Source organism: Bos grunniens, chromosome 14 (genome assembly GCF_055505025.1).
Source record: "Bos grunniens cultivar Pamir isolate PY7600 chromosome 14, Bosgru_T2T1.0, whole genome shotgun sequence".
In the NCBI taxonomy this organism is placed as follows: domain Eukaryota; kingdom Metazoa; phylum Chordata; class Mammalia; order Artiodactyla; family Bovidae; genus Bos; species Bos grunniens.
Genome location: NC_141178.1, coordinates 72,820,064 through 72,844,304, shown reverse-complemented (window position 1 = coordinate 72,844,304; position 24,241 = coordinate 72,820,064). Strand labels below are relative to the sequence as shown.

The following is a 24,241-nucleotide window of genomic DNA, read 5'->3' as shown; positions in this document are numbered from 1 at the left end:
TACCTTGCCAAACTCATGGATTGTTTTTTCCTTAAAATTTTTTTAACTTTTAATCTCTTTCTCTTAACTTATAAAGTTGGCATACAGTGTTGAGTAGAAGTAGATCGTGGACATGTTTGTCTCATTTTGATTCTAAAAGGAGTGTTTTAACAGTTCTTCATTAAGGACTATTTATTATAGGCTTTGGTAAGGGTAGATATCTTTTATTCTTTCTGTTCTTATTTTGCTAAGGTTTTTTTTTCCCTTAAATCACAAATACTGCTTCATGAAAAGCTCTTTCTGCATCTTTGACCTGATCATACGTCAGTCCTTTTTGCTTACATCTGTTAATGTGGTGAAAAGCAGTTCTAGGTTTTCTGACCCAACTTTGCTTTTCTGAGATGAGCCAATTTTTTTTTTTAACTTTTTAGTTCAGAGTAGGGCTAGGAGTGGAAAGAGGGGTGGTAGTGAGAGGGGTGGAGCTGGAAGAAGCTGGAAGGGATGGTCATTTCAGTGCTAACACAATGACTGATTATTTTGGAGCCTGTATAGTCTTAGGAGGATGTGTAGTTAAATGAGTAGATATTTATTTGATCTTTTCCAAAATTGGCCATTGGGAAAATGGTATTTTCTTTATATATAGAATTGTAATTTTTTATTTTGCCTGTATTATCACTCTTATTTATAATTCCTTTAAAATTTAATCATATGTGTAAATTTTATAATGGATTTTGGATATATGAAGTAGATTAAATGAACCACACTAAAAATTCATATCTTTTCTTTGAAACAAACATTTATTTTAAAGAATTTGAGTTTTTGCAATTGCAAAATAGGTTATGTATTTGTTTTACAGAACGTACTTAAGCCTGTAGAATCTTTAGGTTGGCATGATCACAGTACCTGTTGTCCATAAATGCATCTTACAGTATGTTTATTGCTGTGTTTTCCAAAACATACCTGAGTTTAGGTCTTAGAGAAATCCCATTGTAGGAAGTCCAGTAATCAGGACGTGGTGATGACAGCAGCCAGGAGATCAGTAAGAAGGTTCTGGACAACATTCCCAAAGCCTAGTGATCATCTTTATGAAGCTACTGCCTCAGGCTTTCCAGTTATGCTGCTGTGGTTTATTCTTTAAGGAATCTTTGTAATTTTACAGAGGATGTTAATGGGAAAGTAACATTGGGTTGCCCAGAAAGTTTGTTCAGGTTTTTCCATACGATGTTACAGGAAAACTTGAATGAACTTTTTGGCCAACCCAATATTTACTTTACAGAAAGGCACAGTTACACAGAGGAATATTATAACTGTTACTACTTGTACAGTTTCCTGAAAAATAATTTTCCCACTCATTCCCTGCCTCCCTTCCCTTCTCCCTCTCATGTGACTCTGGGCAAGCTACTTCACCCTTTAAAGCCTCATCAAGGAAAAGAGGCTAATAATTTTAATCTGATTAGATTGTTAGTCTTCAGTGAAATAAATCATGCACAGTACGTCTCAAACACAGTAAGCGCTTATGAAATGGCAGCCTAGTAGATCGATTTTGAAGATAGTGTCTAACTTTATCATATGCATTTATATACAGTGTCTGATCTAGGAGTTCAAAAGTGACAGTGATCCTCTTAAGTAAGACTTTGATAGAAAAATGAGAAAGGACTAGTTTTACAAATACAGAGTAAAAAGAGTCAACATGCTTTAGTGGGTCAGTAAAAAGACTGTGAAAGAAGGCACCATGTTGTATGTGTATGTGCAGAAACACCGCAGTGCACACCTTCTACTTTTTAAACAATGAAGTTCATGTCCAGGATGCATGGTTCTGATGGCATTATAGATTGAGACCTGTCTTTGGAAAACAATTTGGCATTAGGTATCAAGACCTCTACATATCATAAAAAATTTTAACTTATATCAACAAAGATTTGTGTTGGGTATAGCCAGGATAATTCTTCAGATTGTCCTCTGCAGAGAGGGGCCACATCTGTATGTCAGGCACAGCACAGAAACGTCACTCTTGGATTGTGGGTGGATTTAGGGATCAGGGTCTTCTCGCCACACTGAGGAGCAGCGGCAGCCTGGTGTATGAACGCACGGCAGCACTGGTGGCACGTCGGACGCCAGCGCTCAGGCTCCACAGCCACACTAGTGTATGCAGCAGTGCCTTGTCCTTTAAGAGGTTAAACTCTTCTCTGTCTAGTCTACGTGGGCTGAGAAGGTTGTATCTTAGTTTAGTGTGGAATTACTTCATCACGATTTATTAAAGTTTTCTTTCTTCATTGCCCTGTGATGATTATACATTCCTCACATGGAATGTTCCCTTTGTACCTTCTACCTTTTCCTTCTTGTCCAGATTGTATTCATTTTCCAAAAATCTGCTTCAGCTACCAGAGCTCCATAGCTTCATAAAATCTTTCTTACTACCTGATTTCCAGGCTGTACTCCGAGCTGGAATTCCGTGATTGCCGCACCACTCTGTGCAGCTGTTTCTCATGGTACTCGTTTTCACCTTAAATATTTTAATTGCTATGCTAAGACTAGACATTTTTAGAGTGCACAGTCTTTTTCATCATAGTATCTCCTAGGGTATCTCTTTTAGTGGTATATACATAAACAGACTTTGTGATAAATATTTGGTGTTGGGTTTTATCTTTTTTCAACATGTATATACAGTTGGACCTATTCTAATTTCTGGTCTCTTCTCCTCACTGCATATCTATCTCAGGGCCAAAACATTTTGATTTCTGATAAGTAGGATGGATCCATCTCATCTGTTCTTCTGTCTCTCAAAAAATTTTTATAGACTTGCATGTTTCCTTTTTCTCAAATAGACACAGAATACCTTGTCCAGTTCTCAGATTTAAAACTTACCAAATATTTGGTGGAATTATGTAATAATGCACTTTTTTGTCGGAGAAGGCAATGGCACCCTACTCCAGTACTCTCTGAGTCCCAACTGAGCGACTTCACTTTCACTTTTCACTTTCATGCATTGGAGAAGGAAATGGCAACCCACTCCAGTATTCTTGCCTGGAGAATCCCAGGGACAGAGGAGCCTAGTGGGCTGCCGTCTATGGGGTCACACAGAGTCGGACACGACTGAAGCAACTTAGCAGCAGCAGCAGCAGCACTTTTTTGTAATATTGTCTGATCTGTGAGTATAATGAGTAGGCCCTTTATTTCAAGTGCTCTTTTCTAAGAGAGCTTTTTAAATTGCTCTGTGTATGTTAAGGGGAACTTAAAAAAATTGAATTCAGTTAGGTTTTACCATATACCCAAGTGGAGGAGAACTGCAACCTAAGTGGAAAAGGTTGGACTTTTCCATGGGATTATTTCAACACCATTTATTAATGCAGTTAGATATATGTACCATCATTTGAAATACTGCAAAGCTGTAAATGTGGCTGACAATGCTCTGAAGTCATAACTCTTCTATTTTATGTTTTGTTGGAGGCAAAGAAATTTTAACACTTACTTAAAGAACCTCTAGGTTTATAGATATAAGATGCTGGATTGTCTAATTTACATATTATCTAATATTCACTACTTATGACTTGACGTTTGCTTTCAAAGGGTGAAAACAGTTACAGGTGTTTTATTAATTCTTGATTTATTAAGAATTAAACAGAATCAATAGAGCTTTCCCCCATGGTGTTACGTAAGTGGCACTGGTGTTTCTTCTGTGGTTTATGCACGTGGCCAGCCAAGCCGCTTGTTTTATTTCTGGGTGGCTGCAGTGGGTCTTAGGGAAGGAGTTTTCCTTTGGCAGGAAAAGCAAAAATGTGTTTATTCATTCCATTTGTAGTAGCATTGATCCACAAGGAGCTTGTGAGGAAAACCAGAGTGGTTAGGCTTTGAACATAAGTAGCTCCCATTCATCTCCTATCTGATCGAGGAAAATATAACAACAGATTAAGGATTAGTAGTATAGCAGCAATTAGAAACAATACAAAGTTCTGAAGCAGAAGTTGCAAACTGATGGTTCATCAACCAAATACAGCCCTCAGACTCTTTATTTTGGCCTACTGAATGTTTCCAAAACTTACTCAATTACTTCATAACATCTCAAAATGGTTTTATATGAGTACCTAGTAGTGGATCACTTGCATTTTTAGCCTGACATGTTAGTAACTGTGGCACTCTATAGACGAAGCCCCAGCTAGCACTTCCAACATGATCTGAGCATCTCACTTTGCACCACCTGTTCTGGAGGCTCTTGAATACAGAAGTAATAGTAGATCTAATACTGTTAATGCAGCTCAGCCTTCAACAGTGAGTAAATAGGAGGTAGAAGAGAAAGCATGAAGATTTTAGGTAGTGAGAGTTTTAGTTGAAAAGGGATATATGAGAAAGAATAACTGCAGAGAAATCCAAGGTTTTTAACTGAGCAACTGTAAGGATAGAAGTGTCATCAAATGATGGGGGAGACTACAGGTAGGTCAGGCATGGGGAGTGAGAGGAGGAGTTCCGTTTTGAACATGTTAAGTTTGAGCTATCTGTTAAAACATCCTAGTGGAGATACTGAGTAGGCAATGCTGTGAAAGTGCAGAGATGGAGAAAAGTGTCTGGACTGGATAAATAAATTTGAGCAAGTTTTAGATTTTGCTAAATTTAGATTCAGAAAGTTATGAGATAGGATGAGGTCACAAGGAGAGCGGAGGACTTGCATCTGGGTCCTGGGACATGTCAGCGTTCAGGGATTTCAGAGGAGTTCAGCACAGGAGATGAAAAGGGAGCATCCAGTGAGGTGGGACAGAAAGGAAAGGAGGTGTGGTGTCCTGAAGGACAAGTGTCTAGACCTATTTCCACCTCCTAAAGCAGAGCCCAAGACAGGGCCTCTTCAGACAGGTGATTTCTTGGGAAAAGTGTTAACAAGAAACAGAAGTTGAGAACTGGGGCAAGTGAAACAGAAAAGGAAAGTCAATCTAAGGGAGTATTATTGACCTGGTCACTTTTATGAGCATTTGGGCTTTATCTTGAAGTCCCCTGAGAAGATATGAAGAGTACGCCTATTGGTGGGAGGAAGAGGGTGTTTGTCTACCAGACTTCATCTCCCCAATGGCCAGTGGTTGCCCAGGCTCTTGGTATTAACACCTTCATACTTCCAGGTTCATTATGACTCAGGATGGCCTAAGAGTTCCTGTAGGCGTCTCTTATTGCAAAGCCTCTGAGCAGGAAGTGAGCCCCACCAGTGCAGGAAGCAGCTAAGGGGAGGCGCCTCAGCTGGAGTAAAGAGGAGAGGCAGGGCATGAGGGTGTCCTGTACAACCCACCATTAAGTGCTTGCAATTTAGTTCCACCTATTACAAAGCTTTCAAGATGGTGGCTGACCACAGTTTTTACATTAGACTTATGACAGAAGGGTTAGTGGAATAATGTTCATTAGTTCAGTCAGCTACTAATTTTAGATTGTCCTCACCTTCAGCCAGCACCCTTCAACAGGCTGAGGCATTTTCCTGGTGGAGTGACCCAGACTTTCTTCCCCCAGGGATCAGTGCCTATGGTTACTTTATCCTTTCTGGGCTGTGGTTGCTATAGCTGACCATTTGCAGTTGTCAGTGGGCGGGGCCACCTCAGTCCTATCCCACGGTTCTCTGTCTGCTGCCTCTTGTGTAGAAGCTGCCATAACTCCTCATGGTTAGGAGTCAGTTTATAGGACCCTGCCCCATTATTCTCCTGTTGGTTATTGCTTCAGAATTCTTCCTGCATCTCCTGACAGATGTGCCTTCCCTTCTCCCCTAGAATCAGAACTTTTAATTCAGTGGACCCTAAGGTTGCCAATCTACTGTTCATCTTTTGGTTCCTATATATGTATACTTTTTTTTTTTTTTTTTTTACTCTATCAGAGAAAGCTCCACATTTCCACCTTGGGAAGAGTGTGTCCGATCACATATCACTTGGAAAACTGTGCACGATTCCTCCCTCAAGGTGTTACCGGTCTTTTATACATAGAAAGTTTTGTTTCATTTGTTAATCTCAGACTCTTGGGTTATACCAGATAAATAGGAAAAGAAATTTCTCATTAAAGTTACTAGTTACATTAGTCAAATGTTTCCCCTCATTCTATGTGAATTCAGCTAGTCATATGGCTACAGTTGTTCTTAGTTACAAAATTAAACTCATTCTGCAAACTTTATTTCACCTAACATTATTTAATAAAGCTTTGAAATAGTAAAACCAGTCCTCGAGAGGACTTTGTGGTTGAGTGAGTTTTGCCAGATGTGCTTCTGACATTATTGTCATGGAATATAAGGATCTTAGTACTTGTAGTAAAACTGATTTTCTAATACATTGAAACTGAACCTAAACTGTGACAAGAATATAGAAACATGCCTCTTTTGATAATTTTACAATAAAGAGGAATTGCTAGTTTTTCTCTTGTCATCTGAATAAAGAATTTATTTTTTTTCTCGTTACCTCCTGCTTCAGTGAGCTATGATGAGAACTGAGTACTTGGTACACCTGTTTGTCTTTGAATATCTTGATGGTGACAACTAGGGTATATCACTTACTGATGTTTCTCAGGGCTTAAGATAAGGCTTTAGTAAGTCCTCTATAAGTAGTTGTTGAGTTCACCCAAGAGGGGAAAGACATGGCTTATGCATGTGATACATGATAACATTGATGAAATTTGTGGTTAAAGTTAGTTTTAATAAAATTAAACTGTGTTGTAAGTTATAATAATGTTTTAGACTGTCTTCCTTTTTCCTTTCTTTAAACAGATAAGAGGGACAGGAACAGAATCACCAGCACTGGCTGAAGGTAAATATGTCTTTGGGGGAAATGATTATTCAAATACATGGGAAAAGTTATGGTTTAAATGAAAAATGGTATCTGCTAAACATAATTTAAGGAAAATGTTCTGTGCGTAGTATTGAACTGCTAAAAATGTCTGTAGGAAATACCCTGTATTGTGTAGTTTCTGGCTTAGAATGGAAAGTAATGTAGATTAATTGGAACTTTTTTTTTACAGCTTCCTTTCAATAGGAGAGGTATGTGTTTTTCCTTGAATTCCTTTCTAAGTCATTTAAGCTATCACCAGTATAGTTGAGTAGGAAAACTCTAAGCCATAGTTCTAGTAGTTAGAAATAAAATGTATGTGTATATTTTGAAGCTAGCTAGAAGGAAAGACATTCTTACGTATTTTCTTAAATAAGAATTCTACCTATAATGGGTTTTGGTCCTTTTATAAAATTGTAAAAGTAAAGAATGCAACAACAGCAGTAAATAGTCACTGTTAAAGGGTCCTCAGTGCCTTACCGTTTACAATCCTTGATTGTTTTAATTATAACAAGTTAATAGGTATTTGAAAGTTAATTTTTCTATAGATATACTTTGTGTTGTCTAAGTGAAAATGATCAGCTTAAAGTCCCTTTCTGTGTTTTTTCTAATCGTAAGCAGGTATTTGTATTTCAAAACTTGCCTGTCATTTTTTTAAAATGGATATGATTATGACAGTTATGGTCATTCTTTGGAATTGTAATCACCTTACCTACACTCTCTGTTATAGGGCAGGGGTTACCTCCCTTTTATTTTGCTGTTGTTTCATGAATTCTAATAATGATCCATGATTTCATGAAGTAAAATGCATAGAATTAAAAAAGAAACAGTTATTATTGAAATACAGTTAACAAATATTAAAAAGACAGATTTTTGATCATTATATATGTTTCTCACATTAGAGAATAAGCTTTAGTGACAATTCTATTAAGTACTGTAATTTTAAATAATGATGAATTGGCAGTAATTGTAATATGAAAATACCTGTGATTTTTATCAATGACACATTCAGTAGATATTTCTAATCCTACTGTGGCTTGTTGCCTATAATCCTATAAGGAATTGCTAAATTTCACATAAAGGTTAGTAAGAAGTTTCCCATTCAGGTTCACAGATCACCAAATTCTCTCTCTCAACCTCAGATAAAGAACTCCTATTACTGAAAAATCCATTAGACCTTTCTTTGTCCATCATGTTTGAGTAAGTGTAGTTTTTTGTGTCTGTATAACTAATCTTAAAGAAGTAGAGTTACACATCCATTCCTTAAGAAATATCCTAACAGAAATAGCTTTGAAAAAACTTCTATTTGCTAATCAGTAATCACAGAAATAGCAACATAGTCTATAGAAAAGGGAGTAGAAGATGAGTTAAACCTTGGAGAGATCCTGCCTTCAAAGAACACATATTCTAGTTCAAGGAACATGAAATAAACATGTAAAAAATAACGGACCAGTTTGAGATACTTAAAGTTTAGCACAAGAAATGTCATAATTGTCATAAGGAGGATGCGAGTAGTAAGTGCTCTGATGCTTGTGTTATGGAAGCACAAAAAAAGGTCAAGACTTGTAAAATGTCACCAAGTGTCTTCCAGTTGCTTGTTTTGAATAGAACATTTGTGGGGCTTTTTTTTTTTTTTGGTTGTGGTCCTTTGATTCTATTTATCATTGTAATCTGACTGTGAAACCATATTGTAAAGATGTCCTTAAAAGCTGCACTGTCAAGCAGCACAGGGATTGTTTGGTTAGTTTGGTTCTAGGAGGCCAGTGAAAACTGGGACCAAGGAGGAGGAATTAACATGATTCAGCTTCATGCAAGTTTTGTGTGGTGGTTGAGAGTGGGGTTCATGTCAGATTGTGTGTCATTTGATTATTGGCTGAAGTTTCTAAAAAAGTTTTTAAAAATTGACTCAAGTCTAGAAAGGTGTCATTTGAAAACAGAATGACTTCCTCTTTGGATGTACTACTCATGCAGAGTAAAGTATTTAAGCAGAGACTCGATTACAGCTTGGCATAAATAGATGTTGTAGAATACATTCTTACTAAGGTTAGATGGTCAACCTTGAGTCTTCCATTTTAGTGCATGTCTTAGTTTGGGCTGCTTTAACAAAGGACCACCAACTAGGTTCATAAACAACAGAAGTTTATTTCTCTTTGGAAGCTTAAAATCAGTCCAAGGCTAGTGTGGATGGTCCCTTCCTGGTCTAAGATTTTCTTATTCGTTGATGATTGGATATTAAGCCTTTCTGTCTGGTATCTTTCACTCCTCATGGTGACTGTTAACATTATGGAGAAACCACAGGGACGTCCCTGGCAGTCCAGTGGATAGGAAGAGTGCTTCAAGTGCAGGGGGCAAAAATTTGATCCCTGGTGGGGAATTAAGATCCCATGTGCTACATGGTGCAGCCAAAAAACAGAAGAAACCACAGTCCCCCCCCGCCCCAAGAAAATGGAATTCTTTCTTCAGAGAATACTTTATTTTTTAATTCAAATTATGAGGGAAAGTGGACAAAATTTTTTTTTAATTAAAACATTTTTTTTAGCTGTGCTTTGTGGCATTCAAGATCTTAGTTCCCCAACCAGAAATTGAACCTGTGCCCCCTGCAGTGGCAGCATTGAGTCTTAACAACTGGACCACCAGAGAAGTTCCTGAAGGACAGTTTTTAAGAGCCTCTTAACCATTACAGTCATAATGTAATAATTAGAAATTCTTGTTTGTGTATATCAAATACTGGCAGATTTTTTTGAGCTTGGAAGTCTCCTGTTTTTTCCCCCTCACCTTCCTGCTCTGAAATCTGTGAGGGAAAAGAATGATGGTGGGTTCGTATTTCCTCCTTTTCACCACCTTGAGACCTTCTTACCTGGGAGTGAGGCCCGAGTTCCTTGCCCTTTCTGCTGTAGGTTGGTGGCTGGGAGAGAAATCAGGGGCTCTCATTCTTGGAGAATGAGGCAGAATGTGTATATGTAGTGGACGAGAACGTCTCTGTAGCCCTTAACCTCCCTGCCAAGATATGTTAAAAGGCGATTTTTCTGAGGATAAATATAAGGTTTAAGGATTAAGATTTTAAGAATTTTGGCTCTCACTGTAATGCATAAGAACATGAGAAATACCAATGAATATTTGTTCAGTGGTGATAAAGTGTTGTGGGAAAATATCATTGCTGTCTAGACCAGCTTTAATGTGCTAGCAATAAACCTTTGCCTGTTAGCCTTACCCTTAATTGAGTTTCTCAGCTTTTGTGGATTTAATTCAACTTATAGTTGAATTATTCCTTTGTAGGTAGCACATTCCATAAGCTTACCTCCTACTTTGTAAAGTTGCAGTTTGTTTCATTTGACCTAAAGCTGCACCTTTTACGGATGCCCTTGGTTTAGATATGCTCTTCTTTGATGAACAAGCTGTTTTCACTTGAATTGTAATTCATTCATTAATTCAACTGTTTATTGAGTAGTGACTATATAATATAATAGAATGTTTGCCAGAGGCTAGAGTTTATTTAGGAATTTAAAAGCTTAAAAAGAATCCCATGACTCTACTAGCCATTGAGGGACTAGAGTATTTCCTAAACCTTTGAAGTTTCCCAATCCTATGGCCCTGTGCCTTCCCAGAGATAACCAGTATCCTAATTGTGTTTATCATTCCCTTGCATTTTAATATATTTATTTTTACCACATACAGGTATTGATATATATAGTTTTTTCATGATTTCAAAATAGTGGTAGGTTTTAAGAAAGTAAATTCGGAATACTGTTTTTGTTCAGTGGTCATAGTTTTGAAAGAGAAACCTTCATAATAAATCCTTATAAAACAGGTAATTTTGAGTTTCAGGATTTTTTTTTTCCATGTTTCCGTCATACACTATCTTAAACACTCCTAAGTCACTTACCTTAGAAATTTGTACTAGCCCTTGGCATATCCTGTGTCTGTCCCTGAATGCAGACACTTGAGCAGGAAGCATTTCTTTACTTTCTTCTAAATTTGTAACTCAGGCAGCTAATTTTCATAGTGGTTTAATTTTTAATGGGTGGGTGTATGGAAGAGTACCCATTATCTCTGAATCAAATTCAAAGATGCCAGGACAATCTGATGTAATATTATTTTATCATGGTTCACTTTCAGTTAAGGAGCAATATTGGTCTGCTAATTTATTGTACTTGTTGCACATAACCAGGCATCCTAGTAAGTCTTTTACTTAAAATAGCGTAACTAAGACTATTCATTTTTAAATGCTAAATTTAAGTGTATCCACTAGATGTCAGCATTAGGAAAGGTGTATTGTACCATGTGTAGAATCACAGCCAGAAGAAATGTGAGAGGTCCAGTCTGAGTAGTAAACTGACTCATGTAAAGTCATATATTTTGTGATAGAGTCAGAACTAGAAATCAAAATCCCCCAATTTTCATTCCATTCTTTATGTCACATTTCTTTAAGGCCAGTAACTTAACTCCATGTAATTGCTAGACTAATAAAATATATTGATCTTGACATGTGCTTGTGAGATTTTAGTACTACTATAATGATACTGTAGCTGGGCACCCAGAAACACCTAAGATCCTGCTTCTCAGTCTTTGTATTTTTCAGAGTAAGGAGAATCAGTGTCACCTTATTGGGAGCTACACTACCTGGTGAGGCTAGATTAGACAGTATTGGCAATAATAATAATTAAGAATTAATTATTCTTTGGGGCTCCTCTGTATAAGTCAGATTTCAACCAGGAGGGCAGAAACCTTGCTAAGTATTTTAAAACAGGAAATTTAATATGTAGATGTATTTACACAAGTTTTGGAAGCCCAAGCAAAATGATGCTGGGGTCTGTGTTTTTTACGTACAACACTTCTGTCACCAATTCTGGACTGTTTTCCAACACCACCTCTGACACCAGATGTGTGGAGTTTCTCCCTCACACCCACCAGTTCCCCAACTCTCCAGACACCATCTAGGTGTCCTGCACTTCCTTTTGATTCTGACATTAACTGTGTGCAGTGAGTGTACACCTCACAGGTTAAGGGCTCCATCCCATGAGACTGTCCCCCACTCCAGATGCCAGGCGCAAGTCCTTGGCCTCCTCTGCCTCTCACCAGCTCCCATGAATCAGGGCTTCCCACAGCTCCCTCCTCACATTTAGCGATCTGCTTTGATCAATGACTCATAGAACTCAGGGGAACACTTTACTTGTTTCAGTTTATTATAAAGGATTTTATAAAGGATACAAATGAACAGCCCAGGTGAAGAGGTACATAAGGTGAGAGGTCTGGAAGTCCTAAGCACAGACGTTTCTGTCCCTGTGGAGTTGGGCTGTCCCACTCTTCCAGTGGGTAGCTGCATTTACCAGCCTGGAAGCTTCATTACGCAAGCCTGACTGATGATAAGTCATCGGCCGTTGATCAAACTCAATTCTTTTTTTACAATTAAAAAATGTTTAATGCCACCCATAACCCTTCCTTTACAGAGAATAGAGAATATATTCATTGCAAAGAATAAAATTCCTTAACCTAACATCCAAGGCGCTCTCTGATTCAACATCAACCCGGACTTCAGTAGAGTGGAGTGGCTAAGGGCATGTGGAGGTGGGCTGCTCCGGCCTGAATGCCATGAGGTCAGGAGTTGGGGCTGAAAGTTGCAGCTCTCTGGTTATGCCTTGGTCTTTGTGGCAACCAGTCCCCATCTTGAAGCTAACTAGAGGCTTGCCAAGAGTCAGCTACAAAAACGAAAGAGGCTCTTGCCACCCCGGAAAGTCAAGGTATTTAGGAGCTCTGTGTAAGGAACTGGTGATAAAGACCAAGTATATATGTGTTATATCGGATGAAGTAACTTAGATATTAATGGTACCCACAGGAAGTAGCCATCACTTCTAAAGCAAAAGGCAAGAGGTGGATTAGGAAGAATTTAGATGCTTGAAGGAGGAAGACTGGATGCTTAGACCTCTGAAGGGGGCAGCTAGGCCTTTCCCTGCTGCCAGGAGTGCCACAGAAACTAGAACTTGGAACCACAGCTGCCTTTTACTCACAGGAATTGCTAACAGAACTTGAAAAACAGAAAGAAGAACCTTCTTTCTTCCCACCTTCCAGTTTTTTTTTTTTCATGGCTCCCCCAGGCAATATACTGAGCATTCAGCTGACAAAGTAGTCTAAGACATGAACTTTACAGCTTCCTTGTCCCAACATCACAAAGCAGATTATAGAAAGATTGGCGTGGGGAGTGAGAAATAGGTGAATAACCATCACAGTCCACCTCTGACTCCTCAGCACTTGCTTATCCCTGTTGCGTTAAGGACGACAGTAACAGCAATTTCATGCTTCCTCTCCGAATTTTTGTTCTTGGATAGCTCATGCTCTAAGGGTTCAGGTGGGAGGGGGAAAGGTTCTATGAATCTAGAGTCACAGAGAGAATGAGGAGTCTCCTTATTTTGCAATTTTAGTGGAACCAGACATGGGGAGAGACTTGCAGTCCTGGGAGCTCAGGTTCTGCTTAAGCACGTTTACCACAAAAAAGATCAGAAAACAGCAAGGTCAGGAGCAGAAGGGAAATCTTGGTTGTACCATGTAACGAGCAGGTATTTGTCACTGTCATTGTCATCGTGTCAGAATGATTCTTTTGAGCAGCTTCTCTTGTTGGCAAGAAGGCGGGGAGGACAGGGGAGACGTAGGAGCAGGAAGGTGAGTGTGTGATTTACATTTGCAGTGCCATCAGGAGAGCAGACAGAGTAACATCATATTAATTATTGCAGATGCTTTATTGGCAGACTTGTTTGAGTTGGTTATTTGTCTCCATTATACTGTTGCTCAGAGAAGTCAATGGCAACCTCCCATGGACGGAGGAGCCTGGTGGTCTGCAGTCCATGGGGTCGCCAGGGGTCGGGCATGACTGGGCGGCTTCACTTTCACTTTTCACTTTCATGCATTGGAGAAGGAAGTGACAACCCACTCCAGCGTTCTTCCCTGGAGAGTCCCAGGGACGGGGAAGCCTGGTGGGCTGCCATCTCTGGGGTCGCACAGAGTCAGACATGACTGAAGTGACTTAGCAGCAGCAGCATACTGTTGCTCACCTATTGGGGATTTTCACCTTCTTACATAAAACTAGTGTGTTTAATACCATTAACTGCTGTGTTCCTAGTGTGAATTGCAGCTGTATCAGAAGCTAAGAAGGAATTATGATTATACCTCTCCTTTAAACTACTGTGTACCTAACTGATCCTTTAAAGAAATATCATTGGACTCACCTGTTTACAGTCATTAAGTTAATTCATTAGATATTTATTGAATATGAACCCTGTCCTATATCGAGTATTTCCTTTGGGTTTCCTCATAGCTCAGTTGGTAAATCATCTGCCTACAATGCAGGAGACCTGGATTCAATTCCTGGGTCGGAAAGATCCCCTGGAGAAGGAAATGGCAACCCACTCCAGTATTCTTGCCTGGAGAATCCCATGGACAGAGGAGCCTGGCAGGCTACAGTCCACAGGATCGCCAAGAGTCGGACACGACTTAGCGACTAAACCACCACCACGCTGAATATACCATTTGGTGAATAATTAATATTCAGCTAAGCGCAAAAGTGAATATCGTTATTGGGAAGATCCCTAGAGAAGGGAGTGGTTACCCACTCCAGTGTTCTTGCCTGGAGAATTCCATGGATAGAGGAGCCTGGTGAGCTACAGTCCATGGTGTTGCAAAGAGTCAAACATGACTGAGCAGCTGACACTTTCACTTTTCAATATTCACCTAAGGCCAAAGCTGACAATCATTGTAGAATAAATTTCTGAGGTAGATGAATAAATCGGAAAATTTATCAGAATTATTATAATGTTATTAATTGTAATAGATTTAAAAGTTTGACCTATTGAAAATTCTTTATTCTTCTACTATTGCCAGCTGGAGTCACTTCTGCTGTTCATCTGCAATATTAAATTGGCATTTGCTTTCAAATGGTGGTGGTGATGCAGTATAGAAGCATGTCTACAAACAGAACTTTGTGCAGTGTTTGAAGAAGATGATGCCTGAAATTATTTATTTCAGAAGCTAGCATGCCAAGTGAGATTGTTGATATCACTTGAATTATTTTCAGGTTTCTACTATTTTAGCCTGTACTTGCTGCTTTGTATAATCTCTTGAGAAATGTTTTTGTCCTTAAACCTTAGACCTAGAAATATTGCACTGCAGTTATGTAATGGCTTTCAAGATAGCAAAGCCCTATGAATTTCTACCTGCCTTTCTCTTTTTTATTCATCAGATTGCAACATTTTCTGTGTAGTAGACTGATGGAAGGCTTTTTTCAGTGTGTGTCATTTCTGTAATTACTCTCTTAGATAGAGCATGTGAATTTGGTTATTTCTTCAACAGGCTCCAGCAGGTGGAAGTTATTAGTAATTTTTTTTTTGCTGAAGGTGTTGTTAATTATCTGCAGAGTACAGTATTGGTACTTTTTACAGTAAGGCAGACTTTTAAACATGTAATAACTACTTGGTTAAATATAGTCACAAAGCAATTCCAGACTTTCTTGTGTCTCTGGTAGTTTGTCTTTGGAAGGAGAACTATTAAAGGGATTCATTATTTTTTGCTTGTACAAGCTGCAGTTTGCTACATTACATTGTGTAGTAGTTTCTGAATACACAACTGAAGAGTGGGAACAAAACGTAAGTTTGTGACTCTGGAGTCATTCCTGGCCTTCGCGTGTGTACCATTGTTAGTGAACATGGTGTCACGTTTTTCATTACTCATTTTCCATCCATTTAATACTGCTTCAGAGTCATGGTACAGCTTATATGAGAATCAAAAATTTCTTGGTAGACAAGTAAAGCAGAAGCATAGCTGAATTCCGTACCCACCATTTTGTTGATTTTAAAGATTTTCAGAGGTCTGAATAGCTGTAAGATCGAGAAGTAGCGTATTTAATATTAAGTAAAATTTTATATGCAACAGAATATGGTTCAGGAACATTGTATGATAATATGTAATCCTAGGCAAAAGAAGACCTTTTTGCCTAGAATTCCAAGCTTGGGTAAATAGAAGAAATTTGTATTTAACACTAAAAACGGTAGTCTCTAGTGATCATTTTGACAAATTTTTTTTCACATTTACGCATTTTTAGTCACCATAAATTAAATGGCATGATATTAAAGCGTTCTTATGAAATCGATTGTTTTTAAGTTTTGTTAGAAAGAATGAACTATTTTTTCAGTATCTCCTTTTTTTCTTAACACTTCATATTTCTTTGTGTTCTTTATTCATTTATTGAGTTGAAGATGATAATGGATATTGGCCTGATTTTGGAATTTGTCTTCGTAAAATTTTGAGGGGGCACGATTAACACTCTGATTTTAATTTTTTATCAGAAGATGTGAAGAATTCCCAGATAGTTTCTTTGGAGGATATATAGTCTAAAGGAAATTAACATTTAAACCCATACCTTAAAGCTTATTACTGTTTAATGTTATGAGTAAAATTCAGGTTTACAAAGATCAGAATTCTGATATTGGCCAGTCTCCTTATTTGTATTTTGGAGCCATATTTATGGCTTTGGGAGGATATTAGGCTCTTTGTAAGTTATCTTGGCAAACTGTAATTTTCTTGATGTTCATAGTATTTGAGAAGGGAGTAAGCTTTTCCTAAATTCTCAGGTCTTCTTTTTTTCTTTTTTCTTTTTTCAACGCAAGAGTTTTCAGTTGTCAGTGTTTATTTTGGTATTTGTTTTCTCCTCTTTGGAATACTCCTATAATTTTACAGACACATTTTAATTTCTTGCCCACCCCCCGGCCAAAACCACTGCACTGTGTCATTGCTGCTCGCAGCTCTGGTTGCAGAGAGCAGGGGCAGTCTTTGTCGCAGCTGCGGTGGCCTCTCTCATGGAGCACAGGCTCTAGGCATGGCCTTCAGCAGGTGTGGCTCCCGGACTTAGCTGCTTCTCAGCACATGGGATCTTCCCAGATCTGGGATTGAATCCGTGTCCCCCTGCCTTGGCAGGCGGATTCTCATCCACTGTACCACCAGGGAAGTTCTTCGTGTATTTTTAATCATGCAGTTACTCAATAAATATTTATTACTACCTGCAACATCCCAGGCTTTATTCTAGATATGGGGGATAGCTGCTGCTGCTGCTAAGTCGCTTCAGTCGTGTCTGACTCTGTGCGACCCCATAGACGGCAGCCCACCAGGCTCCCCCGTCCCTGGGATTCTCCAGGCAAGAACGCTGGAGTGGGTTGCCGTTTCCTTCTCCAATGCATGAAAGTGAAAAGTGAAAGTGAAGTCGCTCAGTCGTGTCCGACTCTTCACGACCCCATGGACTGCAGCCTACCAGGCTCCTCCATCCATGGAATTTTCTAGGCAAAAGTACTGGAGTGGGGTGCCATTGCCTTCTCCGGGGGGATAGAATAGTATACAAAGCAAAACTCCTGTCTCCTTAGAGTTCTCCTTGCAGTTGAAGACAGACTAAACAGATATTCAAAGGAATGAGGATGTGTTAGATGGTGCTAACCATCAATTTGGAAAGGGGACAGAGAGGAGAAAGAGAAGAGGTATGATGGACAGATTGGTGAAGGAAGCACTCTCTGAGGTGGTCTAATTGAAGCGACGACCGCAGGAAGTGCAATAGCTTGTCACTTAAAGAAAGGTCTGTGGACAGAGCATCCCAGGCCAGGGCAAAGCAAGTTCAGAGACTCCAAGGAGAGAGAAGTCTTGCTGTGTTAGAGAAACTGCAGCAGGCTGCTGTTGAGAGTGATGGAAGGTGAGGCTGGAGAGAGGGAAAAATCATGTCATGTTTTGTACGACCTGGTAAGGAGTTTGGATTTTATTCTGAGTGTAGGAGTAAGCCACTGCATGTTTTTGAGTGGAGTAGAGATGTCCATTTGTATTTTTGAAAGACTGCTTTGCCTCAGAGATTGTAGCAGGAGGCAAAGGTAGAAGCAGTTAGAGGCTTTTAAAGGCATCCCGGCAGGAGGTGATGGTGGCAAGAAGCAGGCTGCTGAGCAGTGAAGGAGGTGAGATGGGGTATCCTTTAAGCTAATGGTGAAAGTGTATTAAGGAGGGAATGAATGTCAGCTATGTCAGATGCTCCTGACAGGTGAAATAAGCTGTGGACTTGAGAGCTGATCATTGGAATTAGCAGTGGGTGTTACTTGATGACCTTGCCAGAGCAATTTTGGTGGTACAGGATTGGGCAGAAAGCGAGGTTGAAGTGGACTTAACAGAGAAATAAAAGACATTGAGTGTAGGCAGATCTTCTTAAGGAATTTTCCTGCACAGAGATGCTGGGAATAGAGTGGGAGCTGGGGCGGGAGATGGTATCCAGATGAGTCTTTGCTTTGTATTAAGATGGGAGAAATAGCTGCATGTATGCCAAAGAGGAGTGTATAGAAGAAGAATAGCCGTAAAGCAAGAAGGAAACTCAGGTGAATGTATTAACCCTAAATGTCACATGAAGAAAATGTTTGAGGAAGGAGCAAATAATAAATTGGGTCAAAGGCTATTAAGAGGTCCAGTGAGTTGAGCTGTGAGAATTGGCCTTTGGATTTTACCAGATGCAGGTCTCGGTGAGCTTAACAGAGGACCAGCTTCCTCATAGTAGTAGTGGGCGTAAAAGCCAGACTGGAATGAGCTGAGAGAATGAAAGGTAGAAAAATAGGAAGACATAGTTACAGCTCGTTTGACAGGTTGCTATAGGGAGGATGGGCAGGATGATGCGATTGTAGAGAGGTTGTGAAGGCTTGCTTTTCATATAGAGAGGAGAAGAGGCCCCTCAGGGAAGGGCGTCTGTCAGGAACAGGTGCAGAGGTAAAGCAAGTGATTGTTAATGAAGTAAGGGGGGTATAAAGGACAGTAGGTGTTTCCTTTTCTTGTTCTTTTGGGGGGTAAAAATATAAGGAGGTCATTTCTTCATGTGAGGATGGAATAGCCATTGGTTGAGGTTTGAGGCACTCTTTGTTAAAAGCCTGTGGAATAGTCAGCTGGTAGAGGTTGGGAGAGGAGAGTAGGATTGATCAGCTAACCTGAGAGCGTGCTTCATGTCCGTGGTTTAATGCAGTGGCTCTTACGTGGGGGCAGTTTTGCCCCCTGGGGAATATAGTTGATGATATCTGGAGACCTCGTTGGTGGTCACAGCTGGGTGTTGGGGTGATACCAGGTGTCTAGTGGGTAGTGGTCTGGGATGCTGCTAAACATCCTACAATGTAGGGAACAGCCCTCAAATAAAGAATTACATGGTTAATCGTGTCAAGTTTAAGAAACTGTGATTTATAGTGAATCTTGTCAGTATTTTGAGTTTTCCTTCCTTCTTCCCACACCAAGAAGTATTTATTAAATTTATAAACTGGATGTGAACAAAACTGACACTAACCAGAGTCATTCAGAATATGTTAGGTGTGCTGAAGGAGAGAGTTGGGCAATGTGATGGAAGATAACTGGGCAGGGCACAGCTACTGTTGGTAAGGCTAGGGACGAAAGCCTCTCTGAAGAGGGGGCATTTGAGACGAGGCCTGGAGGGCGAGAGTCTTCCCCAGTAGCTCAGCGGTGAAGAATCCGCGTGCAGTACAGTAGCTGTAGGAGACAGAGTTAGATCCCTGGGTCAAGAAGATCCCTGGAGGAGGGCATGGCAACCCACTCCAGTATTCTTGCCTGGAGAATTCCATGGACAGAGGAGCCTGGCGGGCTACAGTCCATAGGGCCGCAAAGAGTCAGACACGACTGAAGCGAGTAAGCACTCATACACACTGAGGGATGAACAGAAGCCAGCTGTGGGAAAAACCCTTGAAAGTAGCATTCTAGGCAGAGGAGACAGCATTATAAGACCCCCTGAGCTCAAAAGGGTGAATAAGTAGCAGCATCTCTTAGGAATTTTCTGGAAAGAAAGATGAAATAGCACATTAACTGTACCATGTAGTTGTGTCTCCAGGGGCTTGTTACTCTAGTTAAGGAAACTTCTTTTCAAATGTTGTATGGGAAAATGGTCTGGTATATTTATAAGTGCCTTTTGTGAGCTCAGAAATACATTTGACAGACTACCAGCCGGGAAGAACATGTTCCTTTCCAGATAAGCTGCCAATTTTGAAACAAACATATAAATAAGAGCTCATGGTCACAAAATTCCACCAGAAACCTTGCAAACACTTGAAGTCAACTATATGTGATTTCTGCATATTAAATTTCTTCTTAGCTTATTTAGTAAATATTTATAATGTTTAGTTTAAATCCAAGAATTACAATAAAAAGCAAATCAAAAGGAAATTCTTTACTTTTTCCTCCTGAAATCAGATTGTCAGACTTACAGTTTAGCATTGTAAATAGTAATTTTTATTATTTAACTTTGAAATAGTGCCTCTCAAGTCTGTCAGTATTTTGGACCAAGTTTTATATAATGTGAAAAATCTTTTATGTATTTTGTATCAGATTCATTTATTCATCTGAAATCCAGAGATCGTATTAGAACTCTTTTAGATGCAAATGACAGAGACTCTGCTCAGCTAAAAAGGTAAAAGGGACATTGATTGAAAGAAACTAGGGTACCTTAAAACTAGAGGAAAATCTTGCAACTGAACTGAGGCAAATGGCAGCAGCTGAAACTTGGGAACAAATTGAACGAGAAATGAAGGACTTGAGGACACGTCGTGTGACTCTCAACTACATGTTGGCTTGTGACAGACAGGCTTCCTCAAGGGCAGGAAACACAAGGGTTCCAGAGTCTTACGTGCACAGGTTCTGCCGCTGGGAACAGACCCTGCGGGTCAGTCAGATTGCTCTGACAGCAGCCAGAGCACGGGCAGCGGCTGCTTTGCTAGGCGTGGTCCTGAAGGTTTTGCTTACACTGCATTAACCCGTTTAATGATTTTATGAACCCTCTGCAGTGGGGGTGGTTATTATATATATTTCACAGATGAGATGGAGAAGGAAAGAGCAGCCTACTCCAGTGTCCTTGCCTGGAAAAGCCCATGGACAGAGGAGCCTGGCAGGCTACAGATCATGGGGTCACAAGAGTCGGTTATGACTGAGCACACACAGATGAGTAAACTGAGGCATGGAGAAGTGAGGAAACTTGACTGAAGTCACAAAGCTTAGAAGTGGCAGAGCTGTGGTGGTGGGGGCGGGTATTAAACCCTGGCAGTCTGGTACCTGACAGAACTGACAAATACTGTTATGTCACAGTCACACTGAGATGGAGAAGGAAATGGCACCGACTCCAGTATTCTTGTCCGAAGCATCACATAGGCAGAGGAGCCTGGTGATCTGCAGTCCATGGGGTTACCTAAAGTCGGGCACGACTGAGCAGCAGCAAACTCATGGGTATTGAAATCGATCACACTGGAGATGGAGAGTTTTTTGTTTTTTTTTTTAACTGTAAACTGTGAAAGACAGCAGGAATATGGTTTTAATTTTTTTGTTTATTATTAAAAAATAATAAGCTTCCTGGTGGCTCATATGATAAAGAATCTGCCTGCACTTCAGGAGAACCCAGGTTCTCTGGGTTGGGAAGATCCCCTGGAGAAGGGATTGGGTACCCGCTTCAGTATTCTTGCCTGGAGAGTCCCATGGACAGAGGAGCCTAGCGGGCTACAGTCCATTGGGTCACAAAGAGTTGGATAGGACTGAGTAAAACTTTGACTTTATTAAAAGATAGTGTGTAGTGTAGTGTTAAGTCACGCAGTCCTGTCTGACTCTTGGCAATTCCATGGATTGTAGCCCGCCAGGCTCCTCTGTCCATGGGACTCTCCAAGCAAGAATTCTGGAGTGGATTGCCATTCCCTTCTACAGAGGATCTTCCTGACCCAGGGATCGAACCCGGGTCTCCTGTGTTGCAGGCAGATTCTTTACCATTTGAGCTACAGGGAAGACCATTAAAAGATAGGACAACTGATAGTATTATAATAAACCGTTTTCAGACCTTTGAAAAATTCCATGGGTTTTTGTTCAAAGAAACACGTGATGTGTGTTGCCTGCACAGCCTCCTTCCTGTGTGCTGTGGAGTTTGCCCCCTAGGAGACATTTGCCGCTCTCCAGAATCATTTCTGTCTGTCACAACTTGTGTGGTGGGTTAGTTAGTACTGGCATCTAGTGTGTAGAGGCCCAAGGTGCTGCTGAAGACCTTCCAGTGTGAGACAGACTCCTCTCAACAAAGGCACGAAAGAGAAAGTAGCTCAGTCGTGTCTGACTCTCTGCAACCCCATGGACCGTACATATATAGTCCATGGAATTCTCCAGGCCAGAATATCAGAGTGAGTTCCCTTCTCCAGGGGATCTTCCCAATGCAGGGATCGAACCCAGGTCTCCCGCCTTGCAGGCCGATTCTTTACCAGCTGAGCCACCAGACTTAGCCCCAAATGTTAGTAGTCCTGAGGTTGAGAAACCCGTACTAGATAAACTGGGCCATTTTCTAACTAAGAGTCACTGTTTGGGATGAAGATGTAAAAAGGATTCTGAATCTTTGTGTACTTGTGAGGAATGAATAGGTCAAGACCAAGTATGATGCAGGGTGAGGGGTATTAGTGTCATGTTAGGCTGGGGTGCCTCGAAAGGAGGACTAAGTAGTGGAAGAAATTTACTGAAGGAGTTGTAGAAAAATGGAGCAGATAAACTTGGCTAGTTTCAGTATTTTCCCTAAGGATCAGCTGTGTACATCCAAGTACTAAGGTAAGGAAACTTACATCTCTCCCTTCTCCCTCTCTCCTCTACTTGGTGGTGGCCTCATAGGACTAATTATAGGGCAGCATTTTAGCAATATTCTTGACAGAAGTGGGCCATGGGTTTTGCGATTTATAAAAATGTAGTTTGTATTAAAAGAAACAGAGCCATTATTATTTTTTTAAAGTTTGTGAATTTTGGTTTATCACACAGGGAACATTTTAATTGGATGCTTTCTGTGTGCCATACACTATGCTAATAAATCGGTATTTAATCTCATTGAACTCTCATAATAACCTTTTAAGATGGTTACTATGAAATGTGTATTTTACTGAGGAAAATGAGTCCCAGGAAAGTTGACTACTGTCCTCAAGGCAAACAGCTTTTTAGGTAGAGTTAAACTTTTGATTTGATTCCATAGATTAAGCTCTTTTAACAACAAATGGCGTGCTGCCTTTTCCTCTTAAAGACAGTTACTGTCCTTTCACATGCTGATTTTCCATCTATGGTTGAAGTTTTGATACCAGTAGGTAATTCTTTGTATATTTGGTCTTAGTTCTTATTAGTGACAGAATTTATGTATGTTTGGAAACAGATACTCCATATATATTTGAAAGGTTTTGAAAGTTGAAGCTGTGAAATAGTTTTTTCCCAAATGTTCCTAAAAACTTTATTGAATAGATTTAGTAATACTTTGAGGTCATTCTTTGGATGTTTTATTTTTTCTTGTATATAAAAGCTTGGTATTATTAAACTTTTTACAGTATAGAAGATAATTAAGATGAAATATTTCACTTTTAGTTTTAATCTCAGACAGTCCATCTGTCATGCATTGTACAAAATCCTTTCAGTGAAATTCTGTGTAATAGGAATTTTAGTATCAAAAATAACATAGATCCCTGTTGCTGCCATAAGGGGCATTATTTTAAGAGAGGGGTCCCTTCAGTGTTAACCATTGCTGTGAATGAGCTAAATTGCTTTTAACACTTCTAAGAAGTGTATGCCAGTCCATCAGATTTTGGTCTGTGAAGTGAATAACCGTTGCGCGCTTAGGAACATATGCCAGTGTCCAGAGAGTAGGTGGAGGAAGGGAGCGCAGCACAGGACGCCAGGTGCTAACTCTTTTTAGACTTTTTTGTAACGGGTAGAGTAATAAGGTGTTTTCTTTCATTGATGAAAATATTGTTACTTTGCATTTCACTTCATTTACCTTTACCAGAGCTTCCATATTTGGAGGAAAAACATGGAGCTTAGAGGAGGGGAGGGGAGGAGCTGTTTGTGGTGCCTTAGACTGCCTTCCCTGTAGCTGCTACATCTTTAAGGTGTGAATCTGATTTCCTGGAGAAGCCTGACCCCTCCTTACACCTTCATCCCCACTGAGTCATGGCAAATTCTTGGGCAAGGTTATATCAATGCATTATTTTTCCTCTGCAAACTTAAAGAATTTTAATATTTGCTGGCTCCCTTTATGTTGGTTTGCTGTGTTAACTCCTAAATTACATACTTTTGTGTACAGTTGATATTGTTGAATAATCAACCTATGAGTTAAATAATAAAAAGTTTGATTAATCTTAGAAATATAGAAAATGTAGAAATACTGGTTTATGTATGGTAAAATTTAAAAAAATGAGTCATTAATTGATATATCCTTTCAGTCTTTAATGGTTAAGTGTGGTTTGAATACTGTCTTCTTTATACTCCTAATAGGATTTGCTTCTACAAGAGGGAATATATCCCCAGTATTTAAAAATAATGGTCTCAGTATTTCCTTAGGTGAGAAATCTATTCTTAATGTTAATTTAAATTGAGAATATATGCCTTAAGCATTTTAAAGGAATAACGCTCGCATAGACGTTAGTGAAATGTAACTGTTGTAAGCTAAATGTAAA

The 24,241-nt window shown here is 39.7% G+C and overlaps 1 protein-coding gene across 47 annotated transcripts in view; it reads left to right on the top strand.

Moving 5' to 3' along the window:
- CYRIB (CYFIP related Rac1 interactor B) overlaps nucleotides 1-24,241 on the top strand; it is a 148,486-nt gene that overhangs the window by 90,505 nt on the left and 33,740 nt on the right. For 23 of the 47 annotated variants that reach the window (XM_086335521.1, XM_086335537.1, XM_086335529.1 and 20 more), the window contains one exon: nucleotides 6,695-6,734. The exons of 4 other annotated variants lie outside the window; for them this stretch is intronic. In XM_086335521.1, the coding sequence (XP_086191647.1) occupies nucleotides 6,695-6,734 (40 nt within the window). Of the gene's footprint in view, nucleotides 1-6,694; nucleotides 6,735-6,945; nucleotides 6,965-24,241 lie in introns of all 47 variants that reach the window. 20 more of the 47 variants (XM_086335538.1, XM_086335533.1, XM_086335563.1 and 17 more) reach the window with 1 other exon arrangement.